Source organism: Amphiprion ocellaris, chromosome 20 (genome assembly GCF_022539595.1).
Source record: "Amphiprion ocellaris isolate individual 3 ecotype Okinawa chromosome 20, ASM2253959v1, whole genome shotgun sequence".
Classification (NCBI taxonomy): domain Eukaryota; kingdom Metazoa; phylum Chordata; class Actinopteri; family Pomacentridae; genus Amphiprion; species Amphiprion ocellaris.
The window spans coordinates 31,690,999-31,711,690 of NC_072785.1; the positions used below are offsets into that span (position 1 = coordinate 31,690,999).

Sequence of the window (20,692 nt, forward strand, 5' to 3'; positions counted from 1 at the left end):
GGAAGCTCCACTGTAACGCTGTTTTTGGGTTGGGGGTTCTACCACTCTGATACTCCAGACCATAAAATATTGCAGAAATTATATAAAACTCAGTTCGGATGTTTTGTGGGTTAGACCGCCCTGCTTCTAACCCCCTCATATCTAGGGCGCCTTGTTTTTAGAAACAGCGCTACCTGCAGAATTTGATGATAGCTAAAGATCAGCTGCAATACCTGATGATTCCACCAGATGGGGCCTCTTCCTGTTTAATACTGTAGAGACCAGAAGAGTTCACTACAGTTCATGTTAAAGCAGAGAGCGTTGTGGGAGTTTATCTAGCAACGGGCACCATTACCAAGACTTCTGTGGTGGTTAATGACCTCCAACCAAAGCTTACGTATTCAAGAAAAGTCACAGTCTACTAGGATTATGTTCTTATACCTGAGTGGCCAATCTGACCAAACCATTTCTTAAGTAGTAGTCAGGTGTTCATGATTAAAGTATCTCTATCAGCATTTAGAAATATGTTATTTCTCTTAACGAATCAATTATTGATTGATAACCCAAAAAATGAAACCTTGTCTCTCCTCACATCAGATTCTACTGATGTTAGAGCCTCAAAAATTGGTGAAATGTCGACCAAAGACTGTATTTTAGTAGAAAATATGGGCAGATAATTCATAATTATTGTGATTTTGGACAATTTAGAGTCATTCTGAGAGTTTTTATTACAAATATCAGACAGATTTCAAGTCATTTTGGACAACTTTTACACATTTTATATTGGTTTCAAGTAGTTCAGGACTACTTTTAAGTCATTTTGAACAGATTTTACAGCAAATTTTACTCAAACACTGTATTTTTAGATTGAAAATGATTTTTTTTTCCATTTTCAAGGGCAAATAATCATCCATTATTGACATTTAGGCCAATTTTGAGTCACTTTAAACAATTCTTAAGTCTATTTGGAGTCATTATTCTACAAATTTTGTAATATTTTAGACAAATTTCAAGTCTGAATATCTAAAAACTGCGGCCTTGACGGTATAGACCAGAAGAGGCGTCACTCAGACTGCAGTTCATGTTGGCAAGCAGAGAGCATTGTGGGAGTTTAGCTAGCAGCAGGCACCATGACAAAGACTTCTGAGGAGGTTAATGACCTCCAACCAGAGCTCATTTATTCAGGATGAGCTGTAGTTGATTAGGACTGTGTTCTTATACCTGAGGAGCAAATACAAAAAGGCTATTTCTGCAGGAAATGTTACAAATCAGTAGCATTTAGAATTCTGCCAACAATTAATCAACTACAGGGGGTCCTCGACTTACATCGGAATTCTGTTCCTACGGCGCAACGTAACGCGATTTTCGCCGTAAGTCAGAACTCACATACTGTGAGGTACAACTGCCGAATGTAAACAAAGCCATCTTCCTCGTATAGCACAGCGTGACGATGTATTTGTTCGCTCCGCTCACCAACTAGTTCTCCCGCAAAATTTGTTTTAATGTCGCAAATGTTGTACATCGGAATGATGGAACAAGACTTTCTTAATAAATTTATGGGCGAAGGTGAAGTAACCATGAAGGTTGAGGACGTCGTAAACCGAGGACCTGGTGTACTAATCCATAACGTTACTGATTACAGTTAAGGAAAATTGTTTCGAGTTTGCAAGAATTGTTGGATTTCGAACTGTTCCTGAAGTAATCATCTGTGATGTAACGTTCCGTCTGAAACTTAACCCTCCTGTTGTCCTCATTTACGGGCACCAAAAAATACTGTTTCCTTGTCTGAAAAAAAATCCAAAAATTCAGCAAAAAAATCCCCAAATTTCTGAAAATTTGCAGAACCTTCAGGAAGAAAATTCCAATAATTCCTTAAAAGTTTCCCTTAAAAGTTTTATTTAAAAAAAAAAAAAAATCCCCCAAATTTGGCAAAAAATCCTTGTAAATAATCTCAAAAAATAAGTAAAAATCTTCCAAAAGAAATCCTAAAAATATCTAAAGTGATTCCATATATATCAGTAAAACTTCTAATATTCTCTTCTGAACATTCACATAAAAATCCACATTTTCAAACTTTAGAATGGGTCAATTTTGACTCGCAGGATGACATGAGGGTTAAAATTGTCATACTTTATCACAAATCGCTGTCAAAATGTCGAAAATGATGCATTTGCATCAGATTCTGTTTTTTAAAAAAAAACGTTAAAGAAATGGAGTTTTCAGTTGAACTGCAGGCAGTGTATCATCTGGTCAGTATAATATATAGTATAGTAAAAAAAAAAAAAAAAAACAATGTCCAGAAAGTGCTCAGAGTTGAGAGGAATAATGTGGAAATGCTCGACAGCTTTGTGAAAATGGCGTAACAGCGTGTGGTACAGAGACCTACAGGGTGGAGAAGGTTATAGATCTTCATGTTTTATTCAGTAAACGCCGACACAAATATGACAGAAATATTGATGCACTCATCGTTCCTGCTGCTTTTCTTCAGGTCGGTTGGGATGAAGGTGAAGCCAGGGCAGGACTTTACACCTGACATGGTTCTGCTGAGTGTTTCTGCTGCAGTCTGAATGAATAAACACATTAAAAATCTAATGAATGAACGACAGCCTGAGGAAGCAGCACTGCTCCATATTCATATCTGAAAGGAGGTTAAGAAGATGGAAACTGCTGAAAAGACACAAATATAGAAGAAATAACCTGAAAAACTCAAACATGTAGATTATTGTGAGTGTTCCAGAGATAAACTGATGAAATATTAAAAGAATAAATAAGATTTAAGCGTGAATGAAGCTGGTTGTCAGACGGTTTCCATCTCAGGCTGCTGATAATTCCAGGAAAGCTGGATTTTGTATCTCAGTGGCTTTAATCCCGGTCGGCGTCCTGCACGTGTCCTCTGGGAGCTGCGAGGATGTCACATGACACGCGTCACGTGACTCACAGCTGGCCTGACCGTGCTCAGTACTGCTGTCGCTGTGAGGACGTTTGGTTTGTTCTGCTGCTGGTCGGATTCCAGAGGTGAAGAGACCTCAGGAGTGGAGAAGAACTGTGTGTGTGTGTGTGTGTGTGTGTGTGTGTGTGTGTGTGTGTGTGTGTGTGTGTGTGTGTGTGTGTGTGTGTGTGTGTGTGTGTGTGTCTCTGAGTGTGTGTGTGTGTGTGTATGTGTGTGTATGTGTGTGTGTATATATAAATATATATATGTATTTATATATTTTTATCTATATATTTCTTTAAATTTATGCATATATATGTGTGTGTATATATATGCATTTTTTATATATGTGTGTGTGTTTTCATATATGTATATATGTGTATATATAGATCTCCGTGGTCCTGACGTTGATAGAAACTTTCAGAGGTCAGTTTTATGGTTCATGTTTGGAAAAACAGACAACAAACGTTCCTTTGGCTGCTTATTTCAGACCGTTTTATCCTTCACATGTGGCGTGACCTCACAAGAACAGAGGAACAGTCTGTGTGTGCATGTTTGTGTGTGTGTGTGTGTGTGTGTGTGTGTGTGTGTGTGTGTGTGTGTGTGTGTGTGTGTGTGTGTGTGTGTGTGTGTGTGTGTGTGTTGTCCAGATTGCAGTAGCTGGAGGTAATCCTCGCTCTCTCTGACAGATATAGGACACATCCTCGCTCGGCCTTTCTGTGCTTCATGTCGAGGTTCTCGGTTCGGTCTGAGTGAAGCTCTGCTGGAAGCCGTCAGCTGCTGAATCATCGAGCTTTTACACATTAAACTGCAGCCGTTGCAAAGTCGCACAAATGCTTTCCTTAAAAAGTCTTTAATTGAATTTCTAAAAGTATGAAAATTGTCTCTCTGCTGCAGTTTTTCAGCCGTGAAGTCAAATATTTGTCATTTTTAGGAGGAAAGGCTGCTGATATATATATTTTATTCAGCAGATACCATTCGTTGTTACTATGTCCAGCTGTCACTTAAGATAAAATCAACCAAATCTGAAAAAGTTTTACCCCCTAAACTCCTCAGAACATCTGGTTCTTCATCTCCAGTAACTTTATTAATGATCAGAGTTCTACCTTCATACTGGGAATATTTCCAGAGTTCCAGGTCCTTGAAGTCCGTAGAAGTGGGTCCAGATTTATCACTTTTGAGCCTCATAACTTCATCAGTCCAGCAGATAAACACCTCAATTTAGAGATTCAGGGAGACGAGGACAAAACCGCAAATACAGATGGAAATTCAAGGGTTCGAGTGAAGTTCAATTTGTCAAAAATGACTTGAAAATTGTCCAAAATTATGGAAAATCTGTTCAAAATGATTGAAATTTGACCAAAACAACTCAAAAATGTTTCAAAATGACTCATAGTTTGTTCAGAATTATTAATAAAATAGTCCACAACTGAAAATTGTCCAGTTACTCAAAAATGGTCCACAATGATCTAACTTTAGACCAGAATGACTGAAATTTAACCAAAATGACTCAAAATGTTGTGAAATTACTCATAGTTTGTCCAAAATGACCCGAAATTTGTTAAAAATTACTTTAAATTTCTCTGAATTTCTTGAAAACTGTCCAGTTGCTCTTTATGGGTCCAGATTTATCACTTTTTCATGGATTTTTTCCATCATTTCTGAGCCTCAGAACTTCATCAGTCCAGCAGATAGAACCATGACATTTAGAAGGAAAAACGCATCTGAGTTCTGCTAAAAACCGACCCCAGATCAGTTTAAATCCATCCAGGAGTCACAGTCTGAACACTGAACCTGGTTTCTGTTCATTTGGTTGTGTGTCCAAAATGACTCAAAACGCTAAATAATTCATCCAAAAGACACAAAAATTGTCCAAAATGCCTGGAAACGTTTCCAAAATGACTAAAACTTGACCAGAATAACAACAACATGTTCAAAATTATTCAAAACCTTCAATGAGTTAAAAAATGACACAAAATTACTAGAAATTGGTTCAAAATCACTTGAGACTTGTATAAAATATTTATAAATCATCCAATCTACTTCAAGCCCGTCTAGAATTCCTCAGAACCTTTCCAGTCAACATTCTAACCAACATTGAGCATCAATATTATGGGATGTATCCTGGTGTGAACAGTTTAGAGTCACATCAACAATCACTGGTACGGTGGATGTGCTTCTGTTTTCTGATAATTCACCAGAGGAAAGTGTAAAAAATGCATTCTGGGTAAACTTTAAGGTTAGTTTTGTGTATTTCTTATTGGTGACTTTGTGTTTTTTGTAGTATTTTTATGTGTAATTGTGACCAGTAGTACCACAGTGAAGGCATTATCCTGACAGTGAAGCACAGAGATGGGACTGTGATGATATCCAGCTGGAGAAAACTTTAAAAAAATGCATTCTGGGTAAACTTTCAAGGCTCATATCAGCTTGTGTGATAGGTGGTTGGTCAGAACGAGTCCTAGATAATAAAATGAACATTTTAACCAACATTTGATACCAGAATCATCCTCTGGTCTGTGACAGAATATTTTAATTGTGGTTTTTAATGGAGCTCAAATGTGTTTGAACAGAAACCAAACTCAGCTCCAAACTAAGAGGAGAAATAAGTTCTGCCTTTAGATGATGTCAAAAGAAACCGTTTTATTGTCTAAATGTAGCTCCAGCTGCACCTGCTGATTAACGGTGACTCCGACTGACCTCGGCTTTGCTAAATCTTCTTACTGAGTGACGGTGGAGACGTCACTGAGAACAGCAGGCAGGATATTCACTCTGCTGCTGTACCGCTGGCAGCGTTCTGCAGAGTCCTGATGTCTACCTGAGGCTCCTGCAGCATCCTGCTTCATCAGGAGGAGGACCAGGCTTGTTGCCACGGCAACCGGCCCGTCTTTTCATTCATCCACACCGGTGTGCTGCAGAGAAAAAGTGGAAGAAGAAGTGCTGATGTGATGGAAAACGATGAGAAGGAGAGAAAAAAGAGGCAGAGCAGGTGGAGGAAAGAAGTCGGGTTCATATCAGGATAAATGTTCCGAACACTCAGAGTGGTGAAAATCAGCGCTGATGTGGGATTGTTTTTAAACAGAGTCCCTGACAGTGGAAAATAACATCAATATTTGACATTTTATGGAGTTACATTTTCATCGTGTCCTGAGTGTGACTTAATAATAATAATAATAATGCATCAGAATCAGTGTTGATGTGTCATTTTTACACATATCATACAGACTGTAAAAATTTCCACTTATTGCATGAAAAATATTAGTTTTTTGTGGTTTTTTTTTTCACAAAACACAGTAATTTTATGGAAACAAACTGGCATTTGAAGGGTCAAAGTCCTGCCAGTTAATCCTCCTGTTGTCTTCATTTACGGGCACCAAAAAATATTGTTTCCTCGTCTGAAAAAAATCCAAAAATTCAGCAAAAAATTCCCCAAATTTCTGAAAATTTGCAAAACCTTCAGGAAGAAAATTCCAATAATTCCTTCAAAGTTTCCCTTAAAAGTTTTACTTTTAACCCCCCCCCCAAATTTGACAACAAAATTCTTGTAAATGTTTTCAAAAAATGAGTAAAAATCTTCCAAAAAAAATCCTAAAAATATCTAAAGTGATTACATATATATCAGTAAAACTTCTAATATTTTCTTAAGAACATTCACATAAAAATCAACCAAAATCCAGCGAAATTCACTGGATTTTGGTTGATTTTTATGTGAATGTTCTTAAGAAAAATTCTTAACATTTTTTTTTTTAACCAAAAAAATTTTCAAAAATTTCCCCAAAATGTTGAAAATGTGGACATTAGAAGTTTCACTGTGAAAATACATTTTTTCCACACTTTAAAACGGGTCAGTTTTGACCTGCAGGACGAGACGAGGGTTAATGATTACATGCCAGTTATAATCAGGACTGATAGTGGTAAAAATATTGTCATTAGAAGTAAAAAGTAATATCAGTGTACAACATTATAAGTTATTATTTTTTGTTTCTTTTTTACAAATGGGCATTTTTGTCTTTAAGGTCCTGAAAGAGATTTGTTATTGGATTTATTTTTTTGAACCAAAAATAGCAATACATTACAATTCATGCTGACATATGCTAGATAATGATAATAAAATGAAGAAATTTCCTTTTACTACTGAATAAATGGAAAATAATTTGGATTTTTTTGTTTTTGTTTTTTTAATAAGAAAAACAACAGAGACATCATGAAAACAAACCTGAAAAAAATGAATATTTGGTCATTAATAACCATTGAATGTGGAATATAGTGTTTAAAATTATATATTATTTTAACATTGTTTTTTTAACTCTGATATTTTTGTTTTACTGTCCTGAGTGTGAGCTTTTTTGGTTTGTTTTATTTAACCTAAATCTGGACAAAAAATAATAGTTCCGAATCAATGCTGGTGCTAATCACTGACATTCACCAGACTGTGATAATCACAGACAGATTGTTCCTTTAACTTCTTATTATATGGAAAATAATTAATTTTGTGTTTTTTTCAGAGAAAAATAACAGTGACACCATGTAAACAAACTGAGTTAAAATCCTGGAAATGTATATTTGGTATTTATGATCATAATTAATGGTTGTTGAAATATATTGTCATTGAAAGTGGAAAATAATATTAGTATAAAACATTTTTCTGACCTTTTTTTATATGGACATGTTTGTCTTTGAGGATCGTTGTGTAACTTTATTAGATTGACACCACAGAGTTAAAGAGGCTCTCTTCATATTTAGAATCAGTCATAAATACTGTGTGAAGCTTTACATGTATTTACTGATGGAATAAATTCAACTTGAAGTCAGTATGAGGAGTAAAAATGCTGTTTTTGTTTTGGGTTTTTTTTTTGTTTTTTTTGATCTTCAGATGAGTCAATCTCGCTGGTGGGAGCAGGAGATTCCAATGGAAGGAACCATCCAGAAGGGGGAGTTGTTGACCTACAACCTGACCGAGCTGGTCAAACCTGAGTCCTACCTGGTCCGCCTCACGCCCATCACCCGCTACGGCGAGGGCGACGCCACTGAACGCATCATCACCTACAGCGGTGCGTGAACTCACCGTGTTGGTTCAGCTAACTGTTAGCTGCTAACTGTTAGCTGCTAACGGGTTAAAGCCACACACTGAAGACAAAAACAGCTCTTATTGTACAGGTCGGTTCTGGAAAACATCCAAAATACACGTTTAGGTGTTTACTGTTTCAAACCAGGGAGCTGCCTTTGTTGATTCTTAACCCGACCTACTTCACGTTGGACCTGCGCTTTAACTCCCACTGGGATATGCAACAACAACAACAACAACAACAACAACAACAACAAAAAGCATTTCACAAAGTTGTAATGTATTGTGGCAAATAATTCCAGCTTCTGCTCTTCTTCAACCCACAATATGTTGTTGTGAATTAGGACTATAAATAAAAATGAACAAAATATTTATCAAATTAGTGCACCTTCAATGACATAAAACCTCATTTGCATATTTTAACAGTAACATTACAGAAAACATATATAAAATAAAATGATTAAAATAACCACGTTAACAACCAATAATAGATCACTGCTTGAAATTAATGAAATAATTTGATGTAGCATCTGCACCTCGGAATTCCAGATTAGGTTGTTGGAGATCCATCCAGCATGGAGAAACATCTACTACTGACGATGAACAGAGGAGAGAGGAAACGTTTATAGAAGCAGGAAACATGGGAATAGTTAAATCTCTAGAATATGTGGAGCCTCCTTCTTTTCCTTTACTTGTGAAAGTCGAATTTGGCTTCAAAATTGTTCAAAAAACTTGTCCAAAATCATTAAAAAAAAATTGTCATTTTGAAAAAGAATTTAGTCGTTTCAAACATCTTTCTACAGATGATGAGCAGAGTAGAGAGAAAAAATGTGTTCCATATGAAGTTAAATTAAAATCAAAAACTTAACTTTTCTCTGTGCAATGTTAACAAATGATAAAACACAAACAAGGTAAAAACTTAATTTAGGAGTTTTCACCACGTTTGAAGTTGTTTTGAGTTCATTTCTAGAGGTGCTGTTTAATCTGTTCCTTATATTTGAATTTTTAATTTAAAAACTGATCGCAGGTAAATATGTCAGACTTTACAGTACATTAACGGAAAATTCATATCTCTGCTCTGAGATTTAGTCTCTAAAAATAACATTTCATCCTGGTTTTGTCGTGTTGACGTGTGTTTCATGCAGCGTTGTGTTGTCTGCTTGTTTGAACACCAGCTGCTGCTCTGCTTCTCTTTATTTGTCTGAAAAGAAACAGATAAAAAGCAAAAGTGTGAAAGAAAAGCAAACTGTTGAGCTGTCAGACAGAAAACCCTGACGGAGCCTGAAAACATCTGAGAGAGAGACGATAAAAGAACACAACAGAAATCAGACAAACAAACGCTCACAGCGGGAGGCGACCTGACAGACTGTCAGCGAACGCATCGCCAGGTGAACGCCTCCACCTGACGCCGCTCAGCTGGTCACATGACCTTCTGACACGCTGTTAGCTGGTCCTCACAGAGATACAACACACACACACACACGTCTGCACTATGTGTGTGTTTGTGTGAAAATATTCAAAAATGCCATTTAAAAACATTTAAACTGTATTTTTTTTAAACAATTGAAATATAGATACAAATGTTCCTGGTGCTACAGTTATTGATAAGTGGATGACATCAGTGTAAGCAGGTGCCCAAGGCAAAGATTTGTAAGGAAAACTAATTAAGTGAATCCAGTGACTTCCAGAGTATTTATGTTGGGTGACATGTTTAAATGTTTAAAACTTTAGAGTTACACTTTTTAAAAACAATCCACTTTGAACCAAAAATAACGATACATCAGAATCAGTGGTGACATATGATAGACAATGATAATCAAGTAAAGAAAATTCACTGTACTACTTTATAAATGGAAAACTATTTATATTTTTGTTTGGTTTTTCATATGAAAAATATCAGTGACATCATGAAAACAAATTGGCATTTTAAGGGTAAAAATCCTGAAAAATAGTGTGAATATTTGTGTGAGGGTGACAAATGTAAATGTTCTGAACATTAGAATTACACTTTTTAAAGCCTTACCACCAATCCACTCTGCAGTCAAATCAACCAAAATCCAGCGAATTTTGCTGGATTTTGGTTGATTTTTATTTGAATGTTCTTAAAGAAAATATTAGAAGTTTTACTGATATATATGGAATCACTTTAGATATTTTTAGGATTTTTTTTGCAAGATTTTTACTCATTTTTTGAAAATATTTACAAGAGTTTTCTTGCCAAATTTGGGGGATTTTTTAAAAATAAAACTTTGTAGGGAAACTTTTAAGGAATTATTGGAATTTTCTTCCTGAAGGTTTTGCAAATTTTCAGAAATTTGGGGAATTTTTTTGCTAAATTTGTGGATTTTTTTCAGACAAGGAAACAGTATTTTTTTGGTGCCTGTAAATGAGGACAACAGGAGGATTAACAGTGACTACACCTGTTATATTTTAATAAATTTAATGAATTTGTTAAAACCCTTCCTGAAATGAAACTGTTCGTGTTTTTTTGTTCACGTCAGATGAGAATCTTCTTCTTCTGCTGAACGTTTGTGTGCAGATCTTCTTGTTTTCACGCTACACTTGATCTGACTCAGTTGTTTTGTTCCTCCACAGCTCCTGTTAACCCACATCTCAGTGAGTATCCGTCGACACTGTAACACACATCTCTGCTCCGTTTGACACAGCCAGGTTCAAACAACACGTTTCCACATGAGCTTTTCTGATCACAGCTGGATTTCCACACTTGTTCACACCAACAGCTGTCCGTTACGTGTTCACTGAGACTGAGGCAGCAGAAAGTGAACTAACGAACCTCTAACTGCTGACCTGGAAACAGATTCACATCAGTCGTGTTACACTCTGTTGGTCATTTCTGCTGTTTGAGCCCTGACTGTGGTCTGGAAGGCAACACGAATATCCTGATAAAACTGCACCAAGTAATTTGAAACATCACATTTATTGATATATTTGAACCACAAAGCAGCAGATTAGTCCCAGAATTTACCAGCTGAGGTTTGATAGTGAAGGTAATCTGTGTTGTGTTTTATTTAATGTGTGTTTTGTGTGTTTGTGCTCAGGGGAGTTCCAGTGTGGCTTCGAGGACGAGGCGTTGTGTTTGTTCTCTCAGGACAAAACCGACGAGTTCGACTGGACTCGTCACAGCGCCGTCACACGGGACACGAAATACACCCCGAACACCGGACCAAGCTCGGACCACACCGGCTCCAAGCAGGGTACACAATAACACACCATAGTACACAATAACACAACATAGTACACAATAACACACCATAGTACACAATAACACACCATAGTACACAATAACACACCATAGTACACAATAACACACCATAGTACACAATAACACACCATAGTACACAATAACACACCATAGTACACAATAACACACCATAGTACACAATAACACACCATAGTACACAATAACACAGCATAGTACACAATAACACAGCATAGTACACAATAACACACCATAGTACACAATAACACAACATAGTACACAATAACACACCATAGTACACAATAACACACCATAGTACACAATAACACACCATAGTACACAATAACACACCATAGTACACAATAACACACCATAGTACACAATAACACACCATAGTACACAATAACACAGCATAGTACACAATAACACAGCATAGTACACAATAACACACCATAGTACACAATAACACAACATAGTACACAATAACACACCATAGTACACAATAACACACCATAGTACACAATAACACAGCATAGTACACAATAACACAGCATAGTACACAATAACACACCATAGTACACAATAACACAACATAGTACACAATAACACACCATAGTACACAATAACACACCATAGTACACAATAACACAGCATAGTACACAATAACACACCATAGTACACAATAACACAACATAGTACACAATAACACACCATAGTACACAATAACACACCATAGTACACAATAACACAGCATAGTACACAATAACACAACATAGTACACAATAACACACCATAGTACACAATAACACACCATAGTACACAATAACACAACATAGTACACAATAACACACCATAGTACACAATAACACAGCATAGTACACAATAACACACCATAGTACACAATAACACAGCATAGTACACAATAACACAACATAGTACACAATAACACACCATAGTACACAATAACACACCATAGTACACAATAACACAACATAGTACACAATAACACACCATAGTACACAATAACACAACATAGTACACAATAACACACCATAGTACACAATAACACACCATAGTACACAATAACACAGCATAGTACACAATAACACAGCATAGTACACAATAACACAGCATAGTACACAATAACACACCATAGTACACAATAACACACCATAGTACACAATAACACACCATAATACACAATAACACAACATAGTACACAATAACACACCATAGTACACAATAACACAGCATAGTACACAATAACACACCATAGTACACAATAACACAGCATAGTACACAATAACACAACATAGTACACAATAACACAACATAGTACACAATAACACAGCATAGTACACAATAACACACCATAGTACACAATAACACAACATAGTACACAATAACACAGCATAGTACACAATAACACACCATAGTACACAATAACACAACATAGTACACAATAACACACCATAGTACACAATAACACAGCATAGTACACAATAACACAGCATAGTACACAATAACAGCATAGTACACAATAACACACCATAGTACACAATAACACAACATAGTACACAATAACACAACATAGTACACAATAACACACCATAGTACACAATAACACACCATAGTACACAATAACACAGCATAGTACACAATAACACACCATAGTACACAATAACACAGCATAGTACACAATAACACAACATAGTACACAATAACACAACATAGTACACAATAACACAGCATAGTACACAATAACACACCATAGTACACAATAACACAACATAGTACACAATAACACAGCATAGTACACAATAACACACCATAGTACACAATAACACAGCATAGTACACAATAACACACCATAGTACACAATAACACAGCATAGTACACAATAACACACCATAATACACAATAAGACACCATAATACACAATAAGACAGCATAATACACAATAACACACCATAGTACACAATAACACACCATAGTACACAATAACACAGCATAGTACACAATAACACACCATAGTACACAATAACACAACATAGTACACAATAACACAGCATAGTACACAATAACACACCATAGTACACAATAACACACCATAGTACACAATAACACAGCATAGTACACAATAACACACCATAGTACACAATAACACACCATAGTACACAATAACACACCATAATACACAATAAGACACCATAATACACAATAAGACACCATAATACACAATAAGACAGCATAGTACACAATAACACAGCATAGTACACAATAACACACCATAGTACACAATAACACAACATAGTACACAATAACACACCATAGTACACAATAACACACCATAGTACACAATAACACAACATAGTACACAATAACACAGCATAGTACACAATAACACACCATAGTACACAATAACACACCATAGTACACAATAACACAGCATAGTACACAATAACACAGCATAGTACACAATAACACAGCATAGTACACAATAACACACCATAGTACACAATAACACACCATAGTACACAATAAGACAGCATAATACACAATAAGACACCATAATACACAATAAGACACCATAATACACAATAAGACAGCATAGTACACACTAAAACCATTGGCTTATGGCTGGAAACTTACCCTGACTATAAAACCAAGTGTTGACCTGAAAACAAAGTAAAGTCCTCACATGACGACTACATGAACAGTTTTATCTCTACAACGTCAGTGATGGAAGCATCCAACCACCAATCAGGCATCACATTCTGACCGACAGACCAGCTACTGTCGCTGAAACTGCTGAAGAACTTAATGCTGGCTCTGATAGAAAGGTGTCAGAATACATAGAATACATGGAGCTGCATAGCTGCAGAGCAGTCAGGTTGTCCATGATCACCCTGTTCTCCATCATCACGTGGATGGCTGGGCCAGGTGTGTGGCTTACCTGAGGAACACATGGCACCAGGATGGGAAGAAGGCCAGCCGGCCGACGCAGCGTGATGCTTTGGGCAACGTTCTGCTGGGAAACCTTGGGTCCTGCTATCTATGTGGATGTTAGTTTCACATTTAGCACCTACCCAAGCGTTGTTGCAGATCATACACACACGTTCATGGAAAAGGTTTTCCCTGATGACTGTGGCCTCTTTCAGCAGGATAAGGAGACTTACCAGACTTAAATTTGGTTCAAATGACTCAAGCGAACTTGTGCAGACCTTTTAAAATTCCTGCAAAGCAGCTATATAACAAACTGAAGGAACGGAGGAACCATGCTAACTGCTAACTGCACACCTCTGACAGAAAAACGTCCAAAATGATTTTAAAAATTTCCCAAAATGCCAAAAAATCCAAAATGACTTGAAATGAATCCAAAGCACAAATAAAAAATGTATGTAGAATACAATAGGCATCCATAAGCATGGCAAAACATGTCTGAACTGACTCAACAAATGGTCCAAAAATGATTTACATTTTGTCAAAAATCACATAAAAACACAAAAAACTTACAAAAAGACTGAGATTTAGTTTTTCAAACCTTCTGTGTGAACTAAAAAGCAGCTACAGAACACTATGAAAAAATAACCCTGCTAGCTGTACATCTCTGACAAAAAAATGTCCAAAATGATCTTTAAAAATCCCCAAAATAACTTGAAATGAATCCAAAGGACAAAGCACAGATGCAAAACGTGTCCAAAAATATTGCATAAAATGATGCAAAAATGGTCCAAAATGTTTAACATTTGTCAAAAACTGTCGAAAATGACAAAAATGAGACTTAAATGTGATCAAAATGACTCAAAGTCAGTTGTACACACCTTTTAAATTCCCACAAAGCAGCTATAGAACAAACTGAAGGAATGGAGGAACCATGCTAACGTTGCACTGCTCACCTCTGACTAAAACCAATCCAGAAACACTTGGAAAATTATAGAAAATTAATATAAAAAAGATTTAAATGTGGTCAAAATGATTAAAGCTCAGTTTTGCAGACCTTTTCCATTCCCTAAAAGTATCTATAGAACACGCTATTGGAACGGAGGAACCAAAAAGCAGAAAAGAAAAAGGTGTTCTTCCTGCCTGTAAAGTCGGTTAAATGTTCTGTTTCTGGCTGTAAACACGCATCAGCAGTTTCTTGCCGTTTTCATGCACATTATTAATTTATGTGTACGAAGCCTGAGCCGATCATTTATTCACTGACTCTGGTTCCTTTTTTGCTTTTATCACCTCGCCCAGGAGGAAAACTCAGCTCAACTTTTTCTCTAATTTCCAAGATCTGCACTTGCAGGGGCGGATCTAGAGAAAAATTAATGGGTGGCAAAGGGGTGGCAGATACATTTTAGGGGGTGGCATATATATATATATATATATATATATATATATATATATATATATATATATATATATATATATATATATATATATATATATATATATATATATATATATATATATAGTTTGTTTTATTTGTTTTTTTATATATATATATATATATATATATATATATATATATATAGATAGATAGATAGATAGATAGATAGATAGATAGATAGATAGATATATACATATATATAGATATATATATAGATATATATACTCTGCCAAGGAGGCGAAGTCTTGGTAGAGTCATGTGATGACTGGCATTGGTTTGTCTGTCTGTCTGTTTGCAACATTACTCAAAAATGGAATGAGGGATTTGGATGAAACCAACCAGCAGGCGTTATCAAATTGATGCAAATACTGCTGAAATAAGTATGTTAAATAAGTAAATATCATTTGTAATTGTCAGCCAATCCTAAACATGAGTTGTTCTTATTAGCTGTCAATCACAATATGTGATTTGATATGTCTAGTAGAAAGAGGAAAAGATTTAAACTGAAATAAAGTCAACCTTATACACTTTGAAGAAACCAAATGCTAGATATGTTAAAAATGTTTCTTAAATTTAGCAACAAATTAGAGTAAGTCTAGACAATGTCTCTCTTATGCACTGTTTAGGGAAATCTGCATTTGTGTGATCTATGCTTATGTTCTTCCTGCCACAATGATTACATTATTAATTCATCTAGAACAGAGTCAGAGTCCAGATCATTTTATTTATTGTCTTAGATTTGTGGTTTTATATTTTGATGCTCTATATTTGAGACATTTCTTACAATAATTCTAGAATTCCAATATTTGGATATTCTTCAGAATTAAGGATCTACTTATCATCTTAAAATTAAAAGACTATCTACATCAGATAATAATTTGTCCAAAAAGGTAATTATTGTGACAGGTGTACCTCTTACTCAGATATATTATACTAAAGCAATATTCATAGTATGTGGACCAGAGATAGTCTCTGATTTACCTTTCTCTGTCTGAGCTCTGCATGCCTTCATTTCTTTCTCTCTCTGAACTCTTCCTCCTCCATCTCCTCTCTGGGATGTTCTTCCTCCTCTCTTCTTTTAGGCTGGGAAAAGCTGCTGCTGGTTCCCCTCCTCTTCATTCTTTACCGTCTCCTACAAGAATCACACTGACTGAACTATGTTTTTCCTTTGATAATTTTCATTATTAACTATGATACAATCTGATGTGTACAATTTAAACCTTTAAAGAGATACTTAACATGTAAACGTTTTTTCAGCTGTAAACTAAATGATATGACTGTACTATGATGAAACACATCAATGTTGGTGTTATTATGACCTTGACACCAAAATGATAAAAACCAGCATTAAATAAGCAGGATGTAGTTTTAAACAGTGCATGAAAACCTGGTGTGACTGGGGGTTTAGTTACACTTTAATGTCATGTAAAGTCTTAGTGAATGTGTGATTTATTTTGACTTACAGTCTGTTGTCAGAACCACAGGCTGTAATTATCCAAAAAAAAAAAATAGAAAAACTTCCACAGACGATCCCCCACCATCCTTCTGTGGCTGTTCTCTAACATTAGCTAGCTACAGAAGTAAAAATTAGCAAGGCCCAGGCTCACTGGAAACTGTGGCTTGTCTCGCAAGCAAACACTTTATGTGAATTTAGACACTATTAGCATTTAATACATTGTGAACAGTTATATTAGCATGTAGTCTAACCCAGTCTAACTAGTGTCTTACTGCCACACCGAAGTCCAGCTGTCATCCACATGAGTGAGGTCTAAGAGCAGCCCCCTCAGGGGGGCGTGTCACCTCTGTAGCAGCGTAGACTGTACAGGACGTGACGTCACATGGTGCATTCGAAAGCACTCGGACATCGGAGTTTCACTCGTTATTCGTCTTTCCTGGACTTTCACTCTTTACGGCTGGCCACAAACTTTCATATACGTATTTTTGAATTAGATCGTTCAGAACTGGGGAGGCAGCCGGGGTGGCAAGACATCTTCTAGGGGTGGCAGTTGCCACCCTATGCCACCCCAGTAGATCCGCCCCTGTGCACTTGAGATTTTCAAAGCGTGATTTGCATAAAGAGCAGCTGGAAACCGGAGGAGTTTAGTTTGTGTCCTTCAGAAGCCAAAAGGAGAAAACGTCTGAACTCTGAGCTTTATTTGTAGATGTGAGGAAACAGTTTGTGTTTTCCTGCTGTCGCCTGCAGCTCCGACGAGTGGAGGATTAAAAGTGACTGTTAATCACGTCGTTCGACAGGAATCGAAGCGTCGCTGATTGGAGGGAATAAAAGCAGCGGCAGCAGCCTGAGGAGTGCTGCTGACTGAATGAGAGCAGCGTGATGGACACTCTGCAGCTTCGGATTAAACCGTCTGCAGCGTTCAGGGAACAGAAGGGTGGTAAAAATAAATAAATGAAGGAAAGCAGGCGGAAGAAACCTGCATCCAGCCGAGCTTAGAGCAGGAAGACGTCGTCTGTTTTATGTCGCAGGTCAGAATCACAAGCGCTTCAAACAGAAACTGAAAAATACGCAGAAAAACAGATCCTCCACATCGTCATTCTTCATCCAGATAACGTCCCTTTTTGAGAAATCTACAGTTTATTATTCCAGCTCAAGATCTCCTGTTAGCTTCCTTCATCAGGAACAGCACTGATGTTTAATTATTAGAATTGTCATGTTTATATTTCATTATTAACTCCATTATGAACCATTTCAATCAATATCTAGTCCTGGCTTGTCTTAAATATATCAGCGATGGATGGAGGTCATTAACTGCCACAGAAGTCTTTATCATGCTAATGCTACATTTACCCCTAATACTACATTTACCCTCTAATTCTACATTTACCCTCTAACGCTACATTTACCCTCTAATGCTACATTTACCCTCTAATACTACATTTACCCTCTAATGCTACATTTACCCTCTAATTCTACATTTACCCTCTAACACTACATTTACCCTCTAATACTACATTTACCCTCTAACACTACATTTACCCTCTAACACTACATTTACCCTCTAATTCTACATTTACCCTCTAACACTACATTTACCCTCTAATTCTACATTTACGTTACCTTACAGCTGTAGCACTGTATTAATGTGATTATTTTTAAGGTGTGTTGACCACGGTGGGCCAACAGAGCAGAGCACAGGGTTCCTGGAGAATTTAGATCTTTTCACTGTGTTTGGGCTCCGTCGATGGAAAACAGGTAGTAATTAAAGTCCTGCAACGACTTCAATATATAATAAATCGACTTCAATATATAATAAATCTGTTAATGATGAAGGTGTTATAGGCCAAGAATCTCCAGCCATGATGGTCTGTAGGTGTTCAGGAACCTTGTTGTGAAGTTTCACTACATAATGTTTCCATTGATTTTCATAACTTTTTAATTCTGGTGATGTTGTGTTGGTGTCAGATTGGGACTTGGTATCAGCAGGTAGTAAACATCGGATGGTTCAGATCAGATCAGGTCAATAAAACTTGATCAAAACATTCCTAACTCCCACCCTCTCAGATCTGTGAGGAGTTAAACTGCTCTCCAGACAGCGCTGAAGGGAGGCTGTTGGATGTGATTGAGATGGACAGAACAAACTTCAACTACCTCCTCCAATGAGGACGTTTCATCACGACAACACGCTGCTAAACTTCCACATCTCCCAACGAGGTTTGGCATGTCTGGGTGGCTCTCCGACGGAGCAACGTTATCAGGAAACAGCAGCATGTCAGTGTCAGGACCACTTTCACAGCCCCATTACACCCCAGCTGTCGGACAGAATTATCTCTACGCTGGATGTGTTAGGGGGCGTGGACGAACCGTCAAACTGTCCACGGCGCCTTTAGTTAGATTAAGATAACTTCAGCATCCGTCCCACAGCTGAAACGGTTTATAGATAACGATGACAGTCCACAGTTCTGTTCGTTAATTTCACTTTAAGACAAGCCGACTGTCACAAGACGTTTTTACAGAAGCTTTAGTCTGACGGCTGAAAGTGTTTCAATGTTTTGGTGACGTTCAGAGACGAAACAAAGAGTCTGGAGACGGCATTCTGAAACAAGAGTCCAACTATCACCAGTCAGAGGAAAAGCAGCAAAAGGAAACTTTAATAGAAGTAGTAAGAGATTCATGGTTAATTCAAATGTGTCAGAGACACTATGACCACAAAGTGATCACAAAGAAACACAAAATGATTTGTAGAGACAGAAAGTGACCATAAAATGACTACAAAGAGACACAAACAGCCACAAAATGACCACTAAGCATATGAAACAGCCAGAAAATGACTATGAAGAGACAAAAAAAATGACATAAAAAGCCACGAAGTTACACAAAAGAGTCACAAAATGACCACTAAGAGACACAAAATGACCACAAAATGAATACAAAGAGACACAAAATAACACAAAAAAATATAAAATGACCCCAAAATGACACAAAATGACTAAAAAGAGACAAAATAACCACTAAGGGACACAAATTAGCCATAAAATGACTAGAAAGAATAAGAAAAATGACCAGTAGTCACACAAAATGACAGAAGAGTCCCAAAACACACACAAAATGACCAAGGACCTCATTCACATCTTCCAGTTTTCTCATAAAGGGTTTGTTAAAGAAAAAGCAAATTTCTTCATTTTACCTTAGAATTATAGATAAATAGATGGTGTTTAAATATCGGACTGTTTTTTTGTGTTTCTCATTTAATAGATTAAATGAGTGTTTGTTGTTCATTCAGTCACATTTATTTTTAAAGAAAGAAAAAAGCAAACAGACAAACTAAAATATGAAGTAAATATGAGATTTATATATCTGTAATATGGATGGATGGATGGATGGATGGATGGATGGATGGATGGAAGCTCCTACAAAGCAGTTGTTGAAACTGATGTTTGGAGTTCAGAAAATTTACCAAAATTACCACTTTCCCTCAAACTTTAGTGCTTTCTCGGCCCTCCATCCACCCCGACCTCCTCCTGTAGACTTTACTGCAGTTCTCACACTCAGAGCTTCAGTCATTAGTAAAGTGTATCTGGTTGGAGTTTCTTGTTGCAGTATAAATATGTGAGTACTGCAGCGGTACTGTGTTGGAGCTGGAGGTGTTGATGATGAAGCCTCGC

At 36.7% G+C, this 20,692-nt stretch overlaps 1 protein-coding gene and 1 long non-coding RNA gene across 3 annotated transcripts in view; both read left to right on the plus strand.

Annotated features, from left to right (window-relative positions):
- mdga2a (MAM domain containing glycosylphosphatidylinositol anchor 2a) overlaps positions 1-20,692 on the plus strand; it is a 126,232-nt gene that overhangs the window by 96,935 nt on the left and 8,605 nt on the right. For both annotated transcript variants that reach the window (XR_008599940.1, XM_055005649.1), the window contains exons 11-13: positions 7,782-7,959; positions 10,569-10,589; positions 11,033-11,188. Coding sequence is in view for 1 of the 2 variants with exons in the window: in XM_055005649.1 (XP_054861624.1) it covers positions 7,782-7,959; positions 10,569-10,589; positions 11,033-11,188 (355 nt within the window). In the remaining variant the exon portion in view is untranslated. The remainder of the gene's footprint in view (positions 1-7,781; positions 7,960-10,568; positions 10,590-11,032; positions 11,189-20,692) is intronic.
- On the plus strand, positions 15,883-19,923 carry LOC129347720 (uncharacterized). The gene is made up of 2 exons (XR_008599956.1): positions 15,883-18,055; positions 18,688-19,923. It is a non-coding gene; the product is annotated as an uncharacterized LOC129347720 (long non-coding RNA).